Raw genomic sequence first — 23,485 nt, 5'->3', positions numbered from 1 at the left:
ATAATGCTCAATAAAGCGTGGAAAGTCTGCATTTTTGTACCGCTTGTATTTTATAAGCGGACAGTAAACATTTCTGTCGAGGTCATAAACTGAGTCCGACATTCCGAACATTTAAAATGCTTGTTTATTAGGGATATAAAATTTTACTTACATTACAACATTTGAACAATTCAGGAGTAACGAAAGTTGTGAAGTATCCCTACTTAACACACACACACATACACGGGTAAACAAGTATTTCTGCCGTCAGCTAACCAAAAGGCGGCTTTGTAACAAAATAATTTTTTGAGATTTCATAAAAAACCATAAGCCATAAGTTTTAGAATATTGAAATTGTTTAATGATATTTCAGCTATGCATTGTTACATTGTTAAGTCCAATAAGTCGAATTCGAATACGTTAACTAATTTTAACTGTTTTTAAAAGAGAATTTTTTGTTGCTCTCTCTTATTCTATTTAAAGGTCTATCCACACATATCCGGAACGTGTCCGGGACGTGGATGGGCCGTGCTCCGTCAGGGGCTCAAAAAAATATCGTTGCGTTGCATTGATATATATTTTGTATAAACTCGTTCTCTCATGTCCGTGTCCGGGCCGACGCCGAGACGGGCCCGCAGTTCATACAAACTAGCACGCCCCGTCCACGTCCCGGGCAGGGCCTGTTGTGTGTGGATAGTCCTATAAACGGATATTTGACCGTTTGTCACTTAGCCATGTTTTTATTAGTGGACGGCAGATTTCACACCCAAAAGCGTTATTAGTACTCTAGTAAGTGAATTGTGAAAATAATATAAAGAAATGCGCCCACACACACACACACACACACACACACACACACGTACACACACACACGCGCGCGCGCGCGCACACACACACACACACACACATACACACACACACGAAAATAGTTGTTTAATTTAATGTATAGTTTATAATGTTAGTCAAACAATCATTTATAGCTTAGGTAGAGTAAATTTTACACTTCAAATTCTAAACGTTACTTTTGAAAACTTAAATGCTATGGAATTCACTTCGAATCTAATTTGTGTGGAACCTGGAGCCATGTCACATAGTCTTCAATTTTGTAATATAACATTTGAATTAAAATTTTAATGCAGTTTTTAAACTCAGGAAATGACAATCTTATCTAATTATATGCTCCGGAATCATATTGTAAAGATGTATACAGTTCCCCATGAAAGGGCCGTTTGCCATGGTTAAACGAAATCATGATACCAGGAGTTTGGACTTTGCTCTAAGGTTAATATAATATACTGTTTAATGTAGTATCTCTTGTCTCTCCATTATCCGCTTAATATGTTGTACTACACGCGGGGTGGATGCCTGAAGACCTATCATACAGGCTAGATCTAGTTTAGGCTCCAGTCTCCCACAAATGTAACTTACTAATGTAAGTACCTTATTGTTAATATGCGTCATTTAGCTGAGGAGAAATAAATAATTTTGTATTTTGTTTTTTTTTTGTTTATCACACACAATAAATTTGAGGTTGTGTAGCCACCTAAGATCCATCAAACTACAGCGGAAAAGCGCTAATATGTACATGCTCCAAGCTCAAACAAGTAGGCCCTTAGTTTTGTATGGAACACTTTTTTTTCTAGACTTATGGTCATATTGAATATATTGTTAGCGCTAAATTTAAAAACGATATTTTAATTGTAACATCGTCGATGTTTCGTAGAAAGGGCGAAAGCGCCATTTCGAAAAATTTTTCATGGGAGCATGTATTAGGTTTTAACGACTGTTTATAAATATTTATGTACTGTTTTAAAATTCAATTTTGGATTTAATTAAGTTCAGGTTTTAAGAATAATACGTGTTTGAAACCTTTCTATTGAATATTTTCAGAATTCGTTTAAAAATTCTCTCACGCAATTTACAAAAGCATGTAATAAACCGAGTGGCGGTAAATCAGGAACTCGACAAAAATTTCATCGACATTTCGCCGACATTTGACCTTGACCTCTTTCATTGAAGTGCCTCCCTTGTTAAAGAATTCCATTTAATAATATTTTCCCACATACTCCGAATGGCCAGGGTTTTTGTAACGATTAGCGACTTTGGCTATTATTATTATATTAATAATAATAAATAAAACCATTAATCGTTACAAAAACACTGTCCATTCGGAGTAGGTGAGTAAATATAATTAAAGTCAATTTTCCGATTAAGGAAATTATATTGTTATTATTATTGACTCAAAGATCGTAAACATCAAGAAAAATTTCTACGATCTGACTAAATTAGAACCAGCGTCTGTTGCCATAACGGGGCCACCGCTTTTAGCATCTAAGCTACAGACCGAGTCAGCAGATCTTAAGAATTCTGTGTGATAGATGTAAATCTTTGTATTGGTCTTTGGGCGGCTACTTTGCTGTTAACGCGACCGTAAATATATTGTTGTAGACGCTTATAGGAGCGCAGCATTGGCACCACACTTGTTACAAGCACACGCCACTTTTACAGTCACAATTAGTGAACTAAAAAAAGCGTGAAGCGCGGCTGTCGCGCCACTGTCGAAGAAGAAGAAGAAGAAGAAGAAGAAGAAGAAGAAGAAGAAGAAGAAGAAGAAGAAGAAGAAGAAGAAGAAGAAGAAGAAGAAGAAGAAGAAGAAGAAGAAGAAGAAGAAGAAGAAGAAGAAGAAGAAGAAGAAGAAGAAGAAGAAGAAACTTTTTAATATGGCTTTGCTTTGTGCAAACGGCTTAGTCTCAGCTGTAGCGTTATATTTTTCATGCAGTATCTTTTCTCTAGAGTTTATTAAAGCTGGTGCCACTCCGACACAGGATTGGGTACCAAAGATCCAAAGCTTATCATTTGTGTGTGTTCGGGATAGCAATGGTCTGCTATCAGTTGAGGTTTTCGAGAGTGGTGACGACGATTCATTTTTTTAGTTTATTTAAGGTGTCAATTTCTTTGGAAAGACCTGAGATTTCTTTATTTGCGTTAGCTAAATCGCTTTCTAGTTCAGTAATCTTCCGCTGTAAATTAGTAATTAAGCCATTACTCGCATTTTCGGGTTGCATTCTGGTCTTACATGTTGATGATAACTAATATATACAGGGTTACAGGAAAACTCGTGTTAGATCCGTTAAGGGCGTGGAGTACTCATCATTTCTGACTTATTTTACTATGAAACACCCTACCCTAAACTTAACCCTTTTCGAGATATTTGACTTTTATTTTTTTTTATTCAAAATTGCCGATTTTTAGGCTACTAAATTTAATTTTGTTTATTTTGTGTGTCTTATTATTATAAATATTGCATTTTTACATGTGTGATAAGATGCTTTAGGACCTCAATCATTAAAATAGTGAATAAGTTAATTCAATACGCCGTAGAAGAAAAGAGAAAGTTAAGAAATTAAAAAAAAAATTAGAAAGTTTATTTTTCTCTAAGGGATATCTAAAAAAAATATTATGGCAGTTGATCGGCAGATAAGTTATAAAATATCTACGTTTCATCAGCTATCTAACAAGGTATAACAATCTAGGATTTGTATTGCATTTCGTGGAAAAAAAAGTAGTTGGGACGCTCCAGGTAGCAGTTCTAACGGTCCCGCGCCTATTGTCCTTAAGTTAAGACGCACCGTGCGAGTGAGACAAGCGACGGTTTATGTAGGTGCGAATGAAAGAAAAAATATTGTAGAGATATCACGGGATATTGTTTTGTTTGTCAGTCTGCTTTTGTGCTTCGTACATAGTAGATGTGATATCGTTTTGCTCTTTTTCTTGACTTGGCTGTGATTCTGGACTGTTTTTTCCGATTTGTGACTACTGTGCTTGTTAACCGGACTTTGATTTGTACTTGTGCTACGGAAGTGTTGAAGATGACGTCGTACACACCTGAGGAATATGCTGATATGCTTATTTGTTACGGATACTGTGTCTGCGCAAGCTCGCAACGAATACATAGCTCGATTCCCCGGTCGTCGAGTGCCGGATATGGCTGTTTTTGACAGAGTTTATCGGAGACTTCGAGAAACTGGCTCTATTTTGAGACGAAATACAGACATGGGCAGACCACGAATTAATGACGACGAAGAACAGGACAATGAGATAGTGCAACGCTTTCGAGCGGATCCGACTACTATTGTTGCCCGTGATCTGGGACTTTCGCAATGGAGAGTGTGGTTTACAGTGCATACTGCTGGCCTATACCCGCACCATTACACGCCGGTACACACTATTGAAGAAGGAGACCCCGCGAGAAGGTTGGACTTCTGCAGATTTATGCTAAATGCTGACGTAGAAGACCCAGATTTTCTAAGAAATATCTTGTGGATAGATGAATCCAAATTTGATAAAGATGGCATAACTAATTATCACAACGCGCATTACTGGGCCCCAAAAGAACTTAGGAATCCCAATAAGAAAAGAGTGAAGGGTTCCCAACGAAGATTCAGCGTGAATGTGTGGATGGGTATTATCTCCAATCATTTGATTGGACCTTACTTTGTCCCGGACAATCTAAATGGGGAAAGTTACGAAAATTTTTTGAGAGGAGACTTGAGTGATTTGCTGGATGATCTGTCATTCAACTTGATCAGGGACATGTGGTTCCAACATGATGGCTGCCCTGCCCATTTCAGGAGAAGTGTCAAAGACTGGCTGGACACAAATTATCCAAACAAATGGATAGGACGAGGTGGGCCGTTGCCATGGCCAGCAAGAAGTCCGGACCTAACCCCCATGGATTTTCATGTGTGGGGGCGCATGAAAAGTCTTGTCTACAGCGAGTCAAATCCAGTTTCGTCTGTGGAAGAGTTAAAAGAAAGGATTGTGGATGCAGCAAATCAAATGAGGACAACGTTGACCACTGGAGTAGTGAAGACTGGTCTCCGTAGAAGAATGCGACAATGTATTAGAAACAGAGGCGGCCATGTTCAATATGAACTGTAGAATAACAAAAAGTTGTGTGAAAACCTGATTTAATAAATACTTAGCATGCTTACCTTGTTTTGTTATACTTTTTAGGGCTAAGTATTAATTTTCTCCTCCACTATCGCCTATGAAACTAAGTTTTTTCAATGCATTTAAATAAAACCCTAGATTGTTATACCTTGTTAGATAGCTGATGAAACGTAGATATTTTATAACTTATCTGCCGATCAACTGCCATAATATTTTTTTTAGATATCCCTTAGAGAAAAATAAACTTTCTAATTTTTTTTTAATTTCTTAACTTTCTCTTTTCTACTACGGCGTATTGAATTAACTTATTCACTATTTTAATGATTGAGGTCCTAAAGCATCTTATCACACATGTAAAAATGCAATAATTATAATAATAAGACACACAAAATAAACAAAATTAAATTTAGTTAATAAGACACACAAAATAAACAAAATTAAATTTAGTAGCCTAAAAATCGGCAATTTTGAATAAAAAAAATAAAAGTCAAATATCTCGAAAAGGGTTAAGTTTAGGGTAGGCTGTTTAATAGTAAAATAAGTCAGAAATGATGAGTACTCCACGCCCTTAACGGATCTAGCACGACTTTTCCTGTAACCCTGTATATCCTAATATATATATATGTTAATGATAATTTAGTTGGTGTATAAATGAGGTGTAGTTCTATACACTGTATTGACTGTCTTCGCTTTTTAGTTGTGTCATGAAGTTCTCTTTTTTGAGATGACTGAGAAAGTGTTTTCAAGGTGTTAATCTCCAACGTGAAATTATTTATTTGCCTCCGGAGGCCATTGTTTTCAATTATTGTATTTTCTAATTCGCGTTGTGTACTTGCTAATTCTGATGTAAGTTGGCTTATAGTTTCTTTCGTTTCTTGAATTGAATTATAGTCCGTTATAGTCATCTACACTCCTTGACAGTTGCATGGGTGTGGAGAACGACTCGTCTGATGTGTTTGTGTCCGTTAATACGTGAGAGTTATCTGACCCAGAGTTGTGTACGTCATTTGAGGTTAGGTGCAATCTGTCAATCTTCATGGGGAATCTGTTACTCATTCAAGTTTACGCGTATTTCGTTCAATTAATCGATTTAAAGCGAGCGGAAGGAGGTTTTCATCACTAAATAATTCTTGTGACGTCATAGTGGGTACAAAAAATATGGCATGCTGTGTTTTCATACGAATTACTGTACTTGAGGCGTCTATCTAGATATATGTCTGTGACTTGACACTATTTCTAATTAGCCCTAAATCCATCTCTTATTCATACAATCATTTACATTATAAAAATATTATTCAAATACTGCTTACATTTTTTCTTAAAAAGATCTGCATGTAATTCTCGGCCGGATTTCGGGACTCTATTATATATCATATCTTGGCAGCATACAGAGCACACTTTTTGACATTAATGCGGTTTTATGTGGCAACATAGATACATCATTATCTCTTCTATTCCTACGTCTTACTTCCGTAACTTTATTGAATAAATTGGGGTTTGTTTTGACAAATAATAAGCATTCTAGAATATACAATGATGGTAACGTTAGTATATTATATTTTTTAAATAGGGCATGGAGCTGCCCGCGCGAGAAATACTAAAGTACTTTATGCTTTGAATACAAAATCCCAATCTGTAGAATTACCGCAAAAAATAATCCTACAAAAACTCAAACGAGATACCTACATTTTTGACTACCTACAGGTAAATCATACACAGAAAAAAGGTATTTGCTCGTCAGTGGAAGTTCGTAGCAATTGATGATAAGAATCCGCAAAGTCGTATCGTAAACAAGACACGATAAATAAAATTATTAAATTAATTAAAAAACTTACCTGCTCGGCCATCTTTGGATAGAATTGCTTATCCCAAGGCGAGTAAAGGGAAGAAGACACGTACAGACGTTTTCCATCAAGAGACAATTGTAACATTTGGGGTCCTCCCTGAAGCCGCTTGCCCTTTATTATTACTGGTTTCCTTTGTTCCTGAGACAAATAAAAATCAATGACTTATAAACTATATTTTTTTGTATCGTTGTATATAAACTAATTATTATTATTCTATTATGTATTACTATAAAATCCTAGCAAAAGGTACATAAACATAAAAAATATACACTGTACCTCACCTATTTCTGCCGCCAAGCAGTAATGTGAGCATTACTGCGTTCCAATTTGGAAGGGTGATTTGCTGTGAAATTACAGGCACAAGGGACTTGTCAACTTATGTCTTAGAGTGACAAGCGCAGTGGCAATGCTCCGCAACTGTTGTGGACAGGCATGCTATTTAGAGCTCTGAGTGGCACTGCAATTATTATGGACAGACAGGCGCATGACTTGTTCGTCCCATCACGTGATATTATAAAAAAAATATAAAATAATAAATTGAACATATAATTGAAGTAAAAAACCTAAAGTTTATGTATTGATGACACTGCTGATTGAAAGGGTACAAACATTATGCACAGATAAAAAAAATAAAATAACAACTAAAAATTAAGTCATCGTACTTAAAAATAAATCAACAACAAAAGTAGATAACTCCCACAATCGAATTAAAACAGAAAACAAACTCTAAACTCGGTTAAACATAAATGAAATTTTCATCGACAAAGCAGTAGTATAACAAACAACAAAAGCCTCCGACTCAAATGGAAAGAATGACGTAGCGCAAATGTAATTGTCAAGTCAGAAGGTATTCATTTAATGAGAAATAGCGAATGCTTTCTATATAAACTAGTATGCCACAGTATACTTATGATGTTCGCCAACCATGTAGTAAATTTACAAACTATTGATGTAACATAGATATAGCAACACACACTTATATGTACCCCATTCGCTTTTTTTTATATACCAAGTGACGGGATGAAAAAGTCGTGCGCCTGGCAATTGTTGTGAACAGGCGTGTCGCTTACACGCCTGTTCACAACAATTGCAATGCTGCTCAGAGCTTTAAGCGTGTCTGTAATTTTACCAGCACCCTTAGCCTTATAAACCGGAACGGAGTAATTGCTCATATCACTGCTTGGTAACAGAAATAGATAAAATGACAATATCCCCTGGACGAACTCTTTCACAAGGAGCTCTACAGTAACGAAATAGCAAATCTACACACCCACACACAGACACTCACCTCTAAGCAAATCATCCATTCGTCAACAATTATACAACCACACAACTCCTTACTCACACATATACACCTTTTGCTTTTCTTTCCAAGTACCTTGTCCACGTGTTATAACTAATTTAATTGCTTATTCACCTATACAGTTAATGTTATAACTACATACTATATATTCTGACACCGTGTTCATTATCTATTCTGAATTACTTCCTATTTACCGACTCACCTTAGGATCTGGTAGAATCATGAGCGTGGTAGTTTGACTGAACTGCGGCATTATGCTGAGTCAGATCCTTTTCGCTGACACAGTACACTGCACTCTACACCCCAGCACAATATAACACTCCACTCGACACCCCGGTACAATAAAACACTCCAGACCATACCCACAAACTTAGACTAGGTTTTCCTTTATCATTACTATTGTGCCTATGTCATAAGCTTATTTGTAATGTACTGTGATTCAGCAAATAAACGAGTTGTCTATCTACCTATCTAGCGATCTATTGTCTGTTGAAACCTACCTTAGTTTCTCTGTCTTCTACAAGGTCGAGATCGTCCAGTATTTTGCCTCCCAAATGGACCTGTCCAGTAAGTTTCGGGTGAGCGGGATCAGATATGTCATACTGCCTCACATCCCCATGAAGCCAACACGAGAAGTATAAATATTTATCGTCTAATGATAGCAGGATGTCGGACATTAGACCTAGAACAAAAAGATAATGGAACTGTCACTTCGCTCCGAAGGAATGCAAAGGATTGGCTAAGGATAAAGCCTCAGAATTTATGAAAGGCTCGCTGAGAACTAAATTAGAATTTGAGACAATGTGAACAAATGATAATAGAATTTATGTCGAGAATATTAGCTCTCATCTTTGCGAAATTAATTATTGAATTACCGCTATGGAATAGAAATTTATTTTATGCATTAATTTCAATAGAATTTCGGACAATGATGTAGCGTATAAAATATTATTTTTGTATAGACGCAATAGAAAAAAAAGCAAGAATCCTTTATTCAAGTTTCTTAACGAAATGTTTTCGTTGTTGGTAATATTGACTGATAATATGAAAGAAAACTTTGGTAATGCTAATTTTATTGTCATAAGTTTTTACCTATTTAACAAACAAGTGATGTTTTTTTTGTACAAGTATTTATTGTACATGGAAAAAAAATCTGAATACCTTACCGTTGAGCTCTGTTTCTACACCGTCTTTAGAAACTTTTTTCGATGGTATGTCGATGACTTTATCGACTTTCCACGTACCAGCAGCTGTTTTATAGAACCTGCGAAAATGTTTGAAAAGTCCCTGAATATGTTTTATTGTCTTGTATTAAAATTTTACTAATACATCGAATAACATTAATGTATTTTCACAACGTTATTATTCAGGTGCATTTTCGAACACTACATTTTGAAATTAATCAATGAACAAATAATTAATTCTCTCAAAGCAATTCTTTGCACCATAGATTTGAAAACTTTAAATGTTGTTTAATTTATGGTCTTGATTGAAACATAAAGTCTGAGTAATAACCGGCATTGATTAATACAGCAATTCTAAAAGTACCAATACTCAGAAACCGACTTCTACATAGCAAGACAATAAACCTATAGTAAGCCTTACAAATCTACCTGAAGATGTTGGCCTCGACCGCACAGCCGACAAATCCTTGTGAGGCTTTAGGGTCGTGGAGGAATCTGATCTCAAGGGGCGCACAGCCCTCCGGACCGAGATCAATGACTTGTTGCAACTCACGTGTCGACCATTTGTAAAAGTTGATACTGGTCCCATAACGCTCAGAATTAGGGATATCGTCGGGTTGAAAACCACTGCAGGGAACAAGTTAATAATTAACTTAAAATAGTATAGTACTTACGGGTACTAAATAGTGTTCAAGTTACTTAGCGTACATGTTTTAGGGTAGTTCACGTGTTTTGTAAAGGTAAAGCCAATTTGTTTTTGTCGCACACGTACCGTAAACAGTAATCAGAATCGTTGTAGTCGGGCGTCTAGAACAGTTATTAGTTTTTTTTTATACGAATGCCGTTAGGGCGTCTCATTCTAGGCCTATCTATCACCTTTGATATATGTTTTTTATTGTTAAGGCTTTCATGAAACATTAACGTATTCCAAATAATTCATACAAGTTTAAAATAATAGAGAAACAACATATAATTGCAATGACAAAGCGAAATACATATATTATTATATATTATCTGACTTATTTTTTTTTTCCTAGTATTATTGCACGTGTACCTTCTTCGTTTGTTTTCTTACTAGAGTAGGGGTTTCTTGGTAACTTTAATTTGTCAGTATACATTATTTTTTGAAAAATACACTGTAATATAATAAATCCTCCAGGATACCATGACTATTGGAAGTTGTTCAACGAAGATTATGCAGTTACAAAAAATTTACAGCTCTAAATATTCTATCAATATATGAATATTGAGTTGACGCACAATGAGTTGTATGAACAACTCATTGTGCGTCTTCCTAATTATAAAATTAAATAATAAAATAAATAAATAATAACTAGATAACATTACACACGTTGCTCCAATCCCAAAGTAATTATAGCACTTGTGTTATGGAAATCGAAAACAAGGAAGGTACCACAAACAACAGGTACTTGAATCTTACGTTTTTTCGTGTTTTTTATATAATAATCTTCATAGTAAAAAGAAAGAAATTTATTTAAGTACATACATTGATAATGCAATTGTAGGTGAAACTTACTTCTTAAAGAATTTCGGAGTGCCCCACTCAGAAGCAACCATTACATCATGATATGGCTGATACCAGAAATCATATCCAAACTGTGCAAGTTTTCCTTTCGTCCATGTTCCTTAAACAACAATTCATATCATAAGAGCATAGAAACGTTGCCCAGTGTCAAACCTGACGTATAAACATTGACTTACAAATAAATGGACGACGGATCTAATACAAAAACCACGAAAAAAATGTCCCAAGTCAACCTATTCGAAATTTAAATTGTAATGTCATCGCAGTATCGCGCTGTCAGTAGAACAAATGAAGACTAAAGCGGAGTTTGGCGCTCTGTATACGATTTTAGCGCCTTACAAGTGCGGACACTTTTTAGCGCGGACCCGACGTCCATATAATTCTACGTCAATGCGTATAAATGACTTTTTAACTTAAAAAAAGTGGAAGTTCTCAATTCGACTGTATTTTGTTGTGTGTGTACGTTACGCGATTACTCCGATATTTGTGAACCAATTTCGATGCTTGTTTTTGTTGGAAAGGATACCTCCTGCAAGATACCTAAGATAAGATACCTCTTAGTAGTGATTTAATTCAAATTTGAAGTAAATATTCCACCTCTAAAAGTGGTAAATTAGGAATTAAATTCGGTTTATTGGATCCACTTTCCGATGACCGGTTTCAATGAAACTTGGTAAATAGATGTAATTCCACAAACTGTTGAGTCGAGGGCGGTTTTTTTAAATACATTTTTTTCCAGTTTTGGTTTTTTCTAACAATTAAATTTATTAAAATCAATGGGTTTCAGAATTTCCTTTGTAAACAAACAAAACTGTTTAAAATGATGTTGCGATTCTCTATAGGCTGAATTCCATTTTAAATTTTCTATAATTTTGAGTGTTCATTCATTTCATCGTTTTAAGCGTCCCTTTCAAGTACAAGAACAAGCTTTTTTGCCTACTAATTAAGGGAAAAAAAATGGTTTTTCATTGGAAAATAACTCACTCAACACAGCATGACCACGACAATTTCAGTTTAATATTTTCTTGAGAACTCTTCCACACCTATAGATTTGTATGCTTATCAAAATGCGATGACACAAACATCCGCCTAAAACTGAGTAACATCCCCTTACGTCCACACTCACCTGTCACTTTCAAGCTCTTCGAATCGATGAGCACAAAATCCCCCTTTCCGTTTTCTTCCTTATCGCCCATAGTGGATATCATGATTTCACCCGAAGCGAGGCAGTGCGCGGTGTGCGGGAAACTGCAGTTGAATGACCTCATCTCCGAGCCGTCGATTACCTGGTAATGAGATTTTCGGAGCCATGATCACTCGATAAGGGAGCCAACTGGCAGTTTTGACCTGGGTATTTTTCCGTTAACTACGGTAAGTTTCTCAGCGTGAGAGATTAGATTGTAGAAGTTTTAGCTGTATCAAATTAGTAAGAGGGCTGTCGAATATTTAACTTTGGTCATCAAAGTTTCGAAGTGTTGTTGTAGATAGATTGTATTTTCAAAGATATACCAGCACGTATTCATTTTTTATGGTACAGATTTAATGCTATTACATATTACACCTAGACCGTGTCACCAAGTACCAAGTACATATTAGTAATGATGTAAAAAAATAAATAAACAAATCATGTAAATCGTCAATGTAAATCTAATTATTTCAAAATCTTATTGTATTTACCAGTAATGAATTCGAGCTCTTTTATGCTTATTAAGATGCATGGAAACCACTAAAACACTAAAAGCACTATCGGTAAATATATTCCTCTTCAGAAATCTGTTCAAAATAGAAAAACATAAGAAAAATCAAAGGTTAGAGGTTTTAACTGGCGGTATAACGAGTTGGCGAAGAGTTAACTATGAGCGGGGATGTTTGAAGTTTGGCGACAGATTCCAGATGAGTTCGAACTAGTTCGAGAATTCGCTTAACAACTATTGAATGTTCAGGAGAATAATTCCCGATTTTGAGTCAAAATTTCGGTATAAAGTTTAAATTTCAAAACTCTCGTGAGAAAATTCAGTGTGCAAACTAAATGTATTGTGAATATAGGTTGATTTTCTTTTTCATTCCCTTAGTTCTATAAATATTTAAAAGTAATTTCAACACGATTATATTCTTTCTCGAGATTTTTTGTTATCATTATAAATATTTATACTCTCTTTATGCACGTCTTAACCATGGACAGTATCGGTGTTTACTGTAAAATTAAATATCAGAATCGCATGCAAGAATGGCATAAGTGGAGTTACGTCAAAAACTTTTATTGCTCTATTAGCTACAGAAAAACATAACTCACATCCTCTCCAATTCTTGTAATTCTATCGCCTAATAATGTAGACAGTGTTATAAGAATTGGAGGGGATAAACATGTTTGACGTAACTCCACTTATGTCATTCTTCCATGAGGAGTATGATAGTACGGGGTATCCCGTTTCGCTATATGGATCCCAAAAAACCAACATATACATGGAACATTTTATATTGAATCAATATAAGCACTACGGTACAAAAAAAATAGAGACATTTTGCATGTGGTACTGTTCAAGTACTGACCATGAACTGGTTAACATCAGTGTAAAGTGTTACAATTAATTTTACAGAAAATTGAGCGTAAAAATCTTGACAATATTTGAACATTATAAACAACGAGGCCTGTAACCCACCTACAGTGGGGTCGGGCTCAGTCTGCGGCGCGTAGTCGGGTTTATATTACGGGGTGTGCTTATACTATTCGGTGGCACAGCGGTTAGTATCTACTATGGGCGCTTGATGAGGAGGTTCCGGGTTCGATTCCCGATTTCGGCCAATTTAGGAAACGAACATTTCTAAACTGGTTCTGGTCTGGGCTTTCTAGGTATTGCCCTCAGAGTTATCGTCTTTCTGGTATTCATAGTACAGTAAATTTCCTAATTTGAGATCAGAAATCTGGCATTTTTTCCCCTAGTTACGGCTCTTTGGTATAGATATAAGAAAAACGAATCTAACAGAGAAACCGTCGAGATAATAATGTTCATAAGGTATAACCAGTCAGACCAAATTTCTAGATAATTCTTCAAAAATAAAATCTAGTCAAAGAAGTTAATCAGCGACTGTTTTAGTTCACAGTAAATAATCCAAAACAACACATCAATTACTCAAAAGTCACATAAATATTTAGCTTAACTTAGTACACCGAACATTATCTACTTTTTATCTAAATTAAATAAAGCTGGAATGTCTTTGAGACAAACATCGGACAGTTTACTTAAATTTCATTGTTATGTAAACTATCCGTTAGTATACTTAAATCTACAGGTCATTTTGTATCAGATTAGACCTCGAATAGAGGTTAAAATGGTTCTTTATAATACCCAATTTTCATTATTTTATCGAAGAATATATGAAAAAGCTTTCTCTGGCTCTGGCGAAAATCTTTCGATTTTCGTGCATTCCTTTTTAAAATTTGTCTTTAATAAACCCAAACACGCAAAGGTCCATACGAAAATTATTCAATTTTTTTGTTTTACTTTTGCTTCGACATTTTTCTTTTTTTTCTGTATATTCTTGTGTTATGGCGTAGTAATAAATGAATTAAATTCTAATAAATGAGTTCTAAAATCTTAATGTTAGGGTTATTATTCAAAATGGCAACACTGTTGTATTAAAAAAGTGGATCGGGTATTTAAGTGGAGGTTTAAAAGCAGTGTTTTGTTATTTTATTTTTATTGATAATTTACACAGAGACGGGCAAGCGCCCGAGTTTTAATCTGGTGTTTTGATCACGCCGGGTGTAAATCGGGTTGAAACCCATTAACTTCCGAAATCGACGGCAAAAACTATTTACAAGTATATTTGTGGTAAATCGATTAGGAGATTGTTACTGTTATTGTTGAGACACAAGAAATTAAACCATTTTTCGAATATATATATATATATATATATTTATTTAATCTATATATATATAATATTGGTTCAAACGAACCAACGTTACCTGTTAAGGGCCCAAAACGTTGGTTTGTTTGAAGAAACAAATAAACGCGATTGATATCAAACAAAAATTCTATGCGTTATAATTTTATTACAAAATCTTTATTGCTTTCTGATCTACACGATTTTCTATTTGCCTTTCTATTGAAACGATGCGCGTGAAAATTGCATTGTAAGAAATCGATTCAAAAAATAATTAGGTCGTACGCACTTTAATCTTCATAAAAATTGAATTGTAATTTGCATCCTTAGTAGTGAGAATCCACAAGATTGCGAGGCGGGTATTGTGTAGAAATGCCTATGTTATAAATTTTTTTATACGTCGAAATTTGTATTAAGTATGGAATTATATCGAATTTCGTATTCACCGTTTCTGCTTTCGATTTTGGGCAGAAATGGATAAAAACCCAGTTGATATCCGGGTGGGTTGATTGGGTTTTAAACCACTGCCCATTTTCGTTTGAGAAGGATAAACAACACTTGTGATACAGAGAGAATTTAATTATATTATTTTCATTTTGTGCCTTATAATATTTTTCAATATTGAGGATTATCTCTATCTGACGGTTGTGAAATAAAACATTGATTTTAATTTCAAATTAGTAAAAATTAAGTCTTATAGTTTCATCGATATTCTCCGTCCTTTCAGATATTGAAATAAGAGTACTAATTTCCTAAAATGACGATCGGGATTAATTTGTTCCATACAATATTGTTTTAAAAAAAGGATTAAATTAAAATATAGAGAACCCCTATTTCTTTCTGCTTCACCTCAATCTAATCTGTTACGTAATTAAGTATAATACTACTTAGTCTTCAAATACAGTTATTGAAGCAGCAATATCTTAGCAAAGAATTTCCTTTAAAAGCACTTTTGGACGTTTACCCCTCTATTTGCTCATCAAATTTACATTTCGTTTACTCTCTTCTACCTGCACATTTCTTTTAGAACAGCCTTGGAAAAAATCTTTGAAATTTTAATATTGAAATCAAATTAAAAAATGTTCTATTCAACTGTATTAATGTTTTGATTTATGATTGATTTCCAGAAGTCAATAACAAATTGGTATGTAAAATTCCGGGAACATGAAAAGGGAGGACTTAAAAAACTCGTTGACATAAGAATTCATTTTTACGGATTCGTTCCAAACAAGAATTCACAAGTTCCTATTTGTGCTCTGGTATTACTAGTTTCGATTGGGACTAGAACTACAAATGTATCACAATGCGATTTGACATTTCAAATGGGGATGTCTTTCCGTTGACGGACTTCGAGAGTAGTCCAATAGGTCAGGTAGCAGGGCCCCAGGTCTAATGAAATGTCGATAGAAGGGTACATTTGGGACTAACGCCGCTTGCATAGCCTAAACAAACGTTCTGAAAAGAATAACCAACTTTTTAGTGACCACCTTAAATATATCTTAACGGCTGCAAGTCTCCGTCTCACAGTCTGAGTTCATAAGCAGTCGGAACTACATTTTATCGATCCTACGCAAATGCTCCTTTAGAAAAATATCGTAACTTTTAACAAGGCTGTTTGCGATAAAATACTTTGTGAGTTTCTCTGCTAAATCTTTAAACATTGTTCAAATTACTTATTGGTAAAACATTGATGCAATCTAACTTACACAATTGGCAAATATAATATCGGTGTTATGTGTGAGTATGAAAAAGATATTTGTTGATTTTTTTAAAGATAGTGTTGTTATCACGTACACACAAACACGTCTGATTTTCATGTAGGCTACGTAAATGATACAGGGAGTCTACTAAGCTCTTAGAGCAATCCTATTTAAGCCTATAAGTTGGATTGCCTGTCAAATTCGTACTATGACCACACAAAAACAATTCACTGTCCATGCAGTTTACGTTCCATATTCGATATCCGTTCACCTTTTTTTTTCATAGTGAAATCGTATCATGACGTGCTATTTGCCATGCAAGTGGCGGCCTCATCTGTCAAAATAAGCAATTCAAAAAAAGTTACTCCGTGACTAACTTTTTTTAGATTTTCTTACATTTTTAAGAAATTTCTTTTAAGTTTTATTATATTTTCAGTTTCATAATTATTTGTTATCTTTATAGGATAAATAAATACGAAAATTTTCAAAATCTTCTTCAAGATCTTTAAAGTATTGTTGACAAATTATTGGCTTGAATGTAATTGCAATTTTTAAATAGAATTTTAATAATTTTATTGACTTCGCGAAAATCGTAAAATAACTTTTGAATAGTGCCAAATTTTACTTTAATGCAATCAATGGAAATGTACGAATGCAAGATATTACGTTCAAATTATGTTATCAAATTACAAGCCGATATAAGCCAAGCCAGAGACAATAATTAACGTTTAAAAGTAAAACTGTCATGCCATTCCCGTTCAACTTTGTGCAGGTCATGATACGAATTTAAGCAATTCAGTTTTACCACGTCAAGTGAATTGCAGTGAACTTGGCTGGCTGGCTTATAAGCTCATAGTAGGCCCCCAGCTCTCCAATTACTACGATGCTGGCAATCTTATTCTCTTTCTTCAGTTATATATTCTTATTTATTTACATAATATCTTTCACAATCGTGTTAGTAATCTATTGTGTGTAGTTATACTTTATTATCATTGACTTTGCCCGTTAACGCTTATGATAATTATGATTTATAATGACAGAGGCAAGTTATATATTATATCCTAAATAAATCTCGATATTATAAACATTTTAGGTTACCTACATTCGTATTATAGGGATAATTGATTCGTACCTTATGCAACTTCGGTTTCCTTGGATCAGTGCCCACATCCATAACGAAAACATTGCTGGACGCTAAAGCGGGTAGTATCAATAAATTCCTCTTTAAGTTCGGGTCATTATGACAGCTGGAGCAGACGTTCCATCCACTGTGATGGAGCTCATCGCCTACACTGCCCGTGTAAGTACGGTGGATGACCTGAAGAATGTCAATAATATTAATATCAGTTCCATTTAAATCGTGATTACCATAGTATAATGAAACAGGTATGTTAACTCCATACAAACGTAGCAGGGCGTCCCGTGTACGAACGCACACATTAGCCCCCTTTACACAGTCACTCAATTGTGCGTGATCAGGAGCGTACAAGATTGCGCGCAGGAAAGTGTGCACCATGTCTGCACTCGCAATTGTGCGCGATTGCCTGCCTGAAATTTTTTAAGCTAACATTCTTTCGCGCGCGATCGCTCATATTAGTTTGTGTTACAACGTAAAGAGCATCTGTGTAAAGTCTAATATCGCAGGATAGAACTGACGCGTGAAACTGACGCGTGATGGAGTGCGCGATTGCACGCGCGATTGATGAGCACAATCGCGTGGTTATGCTCTTTTCCATCCAACGTGTTTACACGCACAATTGCTGTATCACACGCGATAAAGTGTCTGTATAAAGCCGGCTATTCGCATAATCTCGCAATGGACTCGGGTTGCATAGTACGGGTCGTCACACGCGCCATTAATTTATTATAGAATGAAGCGGCCGCTCGGTGTTCATTGTGGTGTTTGTGGTAGTTCGAGCAAGAGTGCCTTAAGCTGAGAATTGTTCAGCATTTCATTTCTACTACATAATCATACACCTCAATACAGATACCGACTACATTTAACAATTGTTATTTCAATATAGCATGAAGATACCGTGATGAAGACTCTAATTTTTTCAAATTATGTTCACAAAATCTGAACCTGTAGGCAACTAAATTAATAATGTAACAATCCTACGTTCCGAGCTTAGTGTAGGCATTTACACGCCGAACAGCGGGAGATGCTTTACTTGCTCTTATTATAACTATGTTATAGTTTCATTAGAAACATGTATCGTTACTCGTTTGAACTCCTACCAACTCATATTAGTCAGTGGAAAGGCCAAAGCATCTACCACAAAGACAATCAAATTTCTCAGAATGTAGTAAGAATTGGTATCCAATTCTAATATAATGAAAACCGTCACTAGAAATTTAAAACTATTATCAGGCCAATTCATCCTTGCGAATGCTCGTAATCCACGTAACAAATCCCCGGGTACTATATTACATTCCGCTTGTTAATTTACTTCCTTTCCTACTGCAAGCAAAGTACACAATAATACTTTCCTACTCAATCCAGAAATCCTTTGGGATTAGGGTTGCGTTATTGCCTTGCAGAGACATCGTTCGTGTATAGGACTAATATAAAAGAATCCATTTATAAATATATTAGTATATTCTTTTGGACTGAGTATATACTTTGTTGAAAATTGTGTAGGTTATATTATTTGTTGATAGCTAATTAGATTCACATAGTGTTGGACGCCCACTGGGCTGATGAGGTAACGATCTGCGAAAGGCTGCTAGCAGCAGATGAATATGACAAGCTGAGAACCGGGCAAATAGGGAGAGGCCTATGTCCAGCAGTAGACTGCGATAGGCTGATGATGATGATTTAGATTCAAGGTTTGACTCCTCAAAGAACTTACATGTGATTACTTCTTTAGTTTATCAATAATATTAAACTTGGTTATGTAGGATTTTGCTTTTTAATTATTATTTAATAAAATTATTATTTAATAATAAAAAATGGTAAGGGGAATATTTCAAATCCCTGAAAAGTATCATTTTTTAAATTTATTACTGATAACAGAGTTTGGCGTAGCAAGCTCCCCATACAAATTAAGTAAATCGAAGTTCTGTATCTTAAGATACAGGACTTACGTTCAACACGTTTAACGCAAAATGGTCTGCTTTTTGCATAGATGCAGTGACGCAGCTTGTCATCCTTTCCAGGCGTTACTTCACACCGCGACAGCCCCGTATCTTCAACATGTATTTTGATTATAATGACCCTCCCAATCTTTTGGTTATGCAGGAAAGACACTACAACCTGTGCATGACCGGGGACCTTAAAAGTTCAGGTCCTGACCCCAGATCAATCCGTGTACAGGGTTGTTACAGATCGTTATTACTGACTTCATCCGGTTCTCAAGAGGCTAGTGCCTTGGGTGAGCTGCCCCGGGTGCACGTACAGTACCCTCCTTATTTTCCAGATAGGTACCAGAGCTGTTGGCACGCTCACGTCCCGTTGTGCATGGCACAACTAACCGTTGCCACCGCTAAACTGTTGACTCTAAAGTCCACTACCAAATTTTCACTTGGTGGCGGATTTTTTTCGGAGATCCTACGCGGCTGGACGGACCGGAGAAATAGCACATCCTCTACTAGCTCTCCGGGCTAATGTCGAATAAGTCGGTCGAATACTGGTCTTGTGACAATGGTCAGGACATAGCTTTCAACTATACGGGTAACTCACCTCGCCTTAGGTATGATGCTCAAGACAGACGCCCCAGCTACACACCACCGAGGCAGACATGTTCGGCTCTGCAGCTACCACAAACCCCGGCCAGTCCATATCCAGTGTTTGGGTGTGCCAGTGACGCCCGTGAAGGCGTCACTGGAGGAGGGCTTGGCCCGGACGCCCGTCGTAGACTGGTTTTATTGACAAGCCTGTAGTCTTGGGTCAGTAAATAGGGACAACACACACCAGGATAGCCCCATATCTTTCTACATTACTTTTGATTATAGTGGCCCTCCCTCCCGATCCTTAAGATTTACGACAAAGGCACTATAACCTGTGCGTACACAGGAACCTACTAAATTCAAGTTCTGACCCCAGATTAGCTAATGTACAGGGTTGTCATAGATTGTCACTAACTTCATACGTTTTCCCAAGAGGCTGCCTCGAGAAAGTTCGGTCGTGTATTGAATACTGCTGCCACCTGTGAGATGGTTCTGTTAAATACCAACTGGCCACCTTGGATTTAGTTGAAAAATGTGACTGTGAAGAGACTTGTGGTTGGCTCAGTTTAGTAGATGACAAACTGCAGAGCCTTGACCACCGCCGTAAAGTTGCCTTCTTATCGGTGTTCTACAGAATATATCACGAAGAGAATCTGACGGAATGGCATAATTTAATTCTGCCTTCCCCTTTCCGTCATCAGAGAACTATATAGTTAGCGAAGCGTTAGCGAAACGAAGCGTTACGCTTCCATATTTTTATGGCAAACAGCTATGAAGGAGAATTCTTTGCTTGCAGACTTATTCCTTGAACGGTGTAACTTGAGTCTTTTCGGGGTGTTTAAGCTTCATCGACGACCTCATCGTTATTTTTCATCAAGTGAGATGGAGGTCTTCCAAATCTTCTTACAAACTCAGTCACGGCTAACTCATGTAACTTTAGTTAACTGAGATACATTTTGCTCGTTGTGTGTGAAACTTGTCGCGCTCATATATTGTAACTTAACATACAGTATTTAGCCATAATTGACTATGGCAAAATCAAAGTTACATGAGTTGTGTAACAGCCAATTTCAAGGAACTGGTGAACAATATTCAAATAAATGTTTGATGGATGGGTGCAGTAGGTAAAAAAAATACGATTCAGAGTTGTTACCCGTAACTCATGTGTCTTAAGTTAATGAATATACGCCTGCCACGGCAGAAGTGACGGGACGAACAAGTTGTGCGCCTGGTAGTAAGTCACACGCCTGCCCATAACAGTTGCAGTGTTACGCAGAGCTTTAAATCGCAAAGATCTGAGGGGCATTGCCACTGCGTCCGTCACCCAGAGACATAAGTTGACAAGTCTCATGTGCCTGTAATTTCAGCAGCACCCTTACCCTTCACAACCGGAATACAGTAACGTGACCATTACTGCTTGGCGGTAGAAATAGGTAAGGTGGTAGTACTTCTCTGGACGAGCTCTTTCACAAGAGCTCTACTGCTACTAAAATATATATTTTTGATCCTATTCCTAAAACAAATTCACAAGAAACGAGATATAATACAGAGCTCTACAATCTTATACTCTGAGCAAACGTACAGACCTGAGAATAAGTAGGGGACTTAGGATCGACGTCGACAGTGGCCAGATAATCTTGTTTAGTCTGGTCTGGCTGTACGCAGACCACGTACAAAAGTTGCTCTCTTGGACCGTTCCTGAATGCCTCCAAAGGAGAAGCGTAGCCCGGACCGATTTTGCCTGTAAGGATTACCTTAATGAGTTTCTTGGCCAACTTACAATGGCTTTGCTAACTAATTTAGAATATAAAACACGTGGTAAGTCTCACCATCAAGAGTAACTTCAATTGTTCTGAAAAATGGACAAAAGTCACCTGCTGCAGCACCATACAATAAATTGCAAACGATTTAATTTACGCAATTGATTTGATTTCAGTGTAACGTGAGAATATTGTTTTGTGATCAAGCTGTTACTATTTCGATAACCGATAATTTAATGAACCACTTTTTGAAATCTATAATTTTGTTTTCAAAAATTGCACCTCCCATCTTTTGCGTGTAAACACAATGATTGATCTTCAAAATTTGCGTTGTAAACATTTGTTTAATAAAAGCTATTTCTCGGTATTTTACTCTACGCAAAACACAAATTTATATTTCAAAATATAATTTTCTTTTGGCCAATATTGGCTAAGACTCAATTTTTTTCCCCAAAATAAAGTTCCCATAAAAAATAGAAATGTCACTTTCAATAAATAGTCGATAGGCATCAAAACATTTTTCCATTGCATAAACGAGGGTTGTAGGCTGAGGGATTCTGCCCCTCGCAATTTCGTAATCACATCAGGTATACCCATTCTCTACATGAAGTCCCCTGATTTTCCCTGCCCTGTTTACTCGTGTGGGACCTCGGAACCATAATTGTGTACGCGCCTGCATATAAATGACTCCTTTGTTCCTGTAATCCCATCAATGGTCCATTGTTTGTTTGGTATACGCCTTCTATAACTTTCAGTCCTTAATTGGTTGAAAATAGCTGATGGTGTTTCGATTCGAAAACCTAATAGACTTTCTATATTATTATCAACGTTTCCAAAACCAGAAATGCACAGGTATTTTTTAATACGAAAATAACAGACCAATAAGAAAATTAGACCTCTACCTTAGTCACATTAAGAGCCAATCAAAGAAGTTAGTAAAGCATTTTAATACCCCAAAATAAAATCAGTACATCTTTAAAGAAGGGATAAATAACATTAAATTATTCATTTAAACACGTAGCTTATTATAAGTTATTGTTAGTTTAATACAACAGTTCCTCTGTAATATAATATATGTTAATATAAAGTGAATCAACAATTAGCTCCTTATTCAAGATTTTACAGTTTCAAAGGTTTTCAAAAGAAAGTTTTATCTAAACAGTAAGATTAAAGTCAGGAAGGGCCTGTTTGAGCTTCTTTTGAGGCGAAGCTCTTTGAAGTCTTGCCTCCGGGTACGAATGATAAATTGCAACCTCGCTTGATGTGTCTGACACTTTTTTCACACTATGACCTTTTACTGGGTCCTTTATTCCGCTTATCACGTGACACGGGCGAATAAGTATCTAACAGAGCTGACAAATAGGAATTCCTGGGTGTGCAACCGACTGCTGTGTGTAAATGTGTCATAAAAAGATATATTATCTCTTGAATATTCTTTTCTTTTTGTTGCCTTTTTGCTTTTACGTGTCTTGGAATAGGGTGTTAAATTTTATTAGTGATCACTGTCGCGAGATTTTTGTGTTTTTTTATTTTAAATCTAAAAATAATGCGTAATAAATACGATTAAGTATAGTAGAAAAAACATGCATCTTAACACTTTTAACTTTGTACCGTACTAATCGTGTACAGCATAATCCCTTAACGTATTCAAGCCCCGTG

The 23,485-nt window shown here is 36.0% G+C and overlaps 1 protein-coding gene across 1 annotated transcript in view; it reads right to left on the bottom strand.

The window, feature by feature from the left end:
• LOC113228058 (methanethiol oxidase) overlaps nt 1–23,485 on the bottom strand; it is a 38,473-nt gene that overhangs the window by 9,585 nt on the left and 5,403 nt on the right. The window contains exons 2-9 of the mRNA XM_026461197.1: nt 21,653–21,856; nt 17,530–17,715; nt 11,939–12,098; nt 10,804–10,912; nt 9,696–9,893; nt 9,249–9,346; nt 8,583–8,764; nt 6,768–6,917 (exon numbers count right to left, since the gene is read on the bottom strand). Of these exons, the coding sequence (XP_026316982.1) occupies nt 6,768–6,917; nt 8,583–8,764; nt 9,249–9,346; nt 9,696–9,893; nt 10,804–10,912; nt 11,939–12,098; nt 17,530–17,715; nt 21,653–21,856 (1,287 nt within the window). The remainder of the gene's footprint in view (nt 1–6,767; nt 6,918–8,582; nt 8,765–9,248; nt 9,347–9,695; nt 9,894–10,803; nt 10,913–11,938; nt 12,099–17,529; nt 17,716–21,652; nt 21,857–23,485) is intronic.

Source organism: Hyposmocoma kahamanoa, unplaced genomic scaffold, assembly GCF_003589595.1.
Source record: "Hyposmocoma kahamanoa isolate Upper Pololo Valley unplaced genomic scaffold, ASM358959v1 220, whole genome shotgun sequence".
In the NCBI taxonomy this organism is placed as follows: domain Eukaryota; kingdom Metazoa; phylum Arthropoda; class Insecta; order Lepidoptera; family Cosmopterigidae; genus Hyposmocoma; species Hyposmocoma kahamanoa.
Note: the sequence above shows the minus strand (reverse complement) of the source record. Positions and strands in the feature narration are given on the sequence as shown.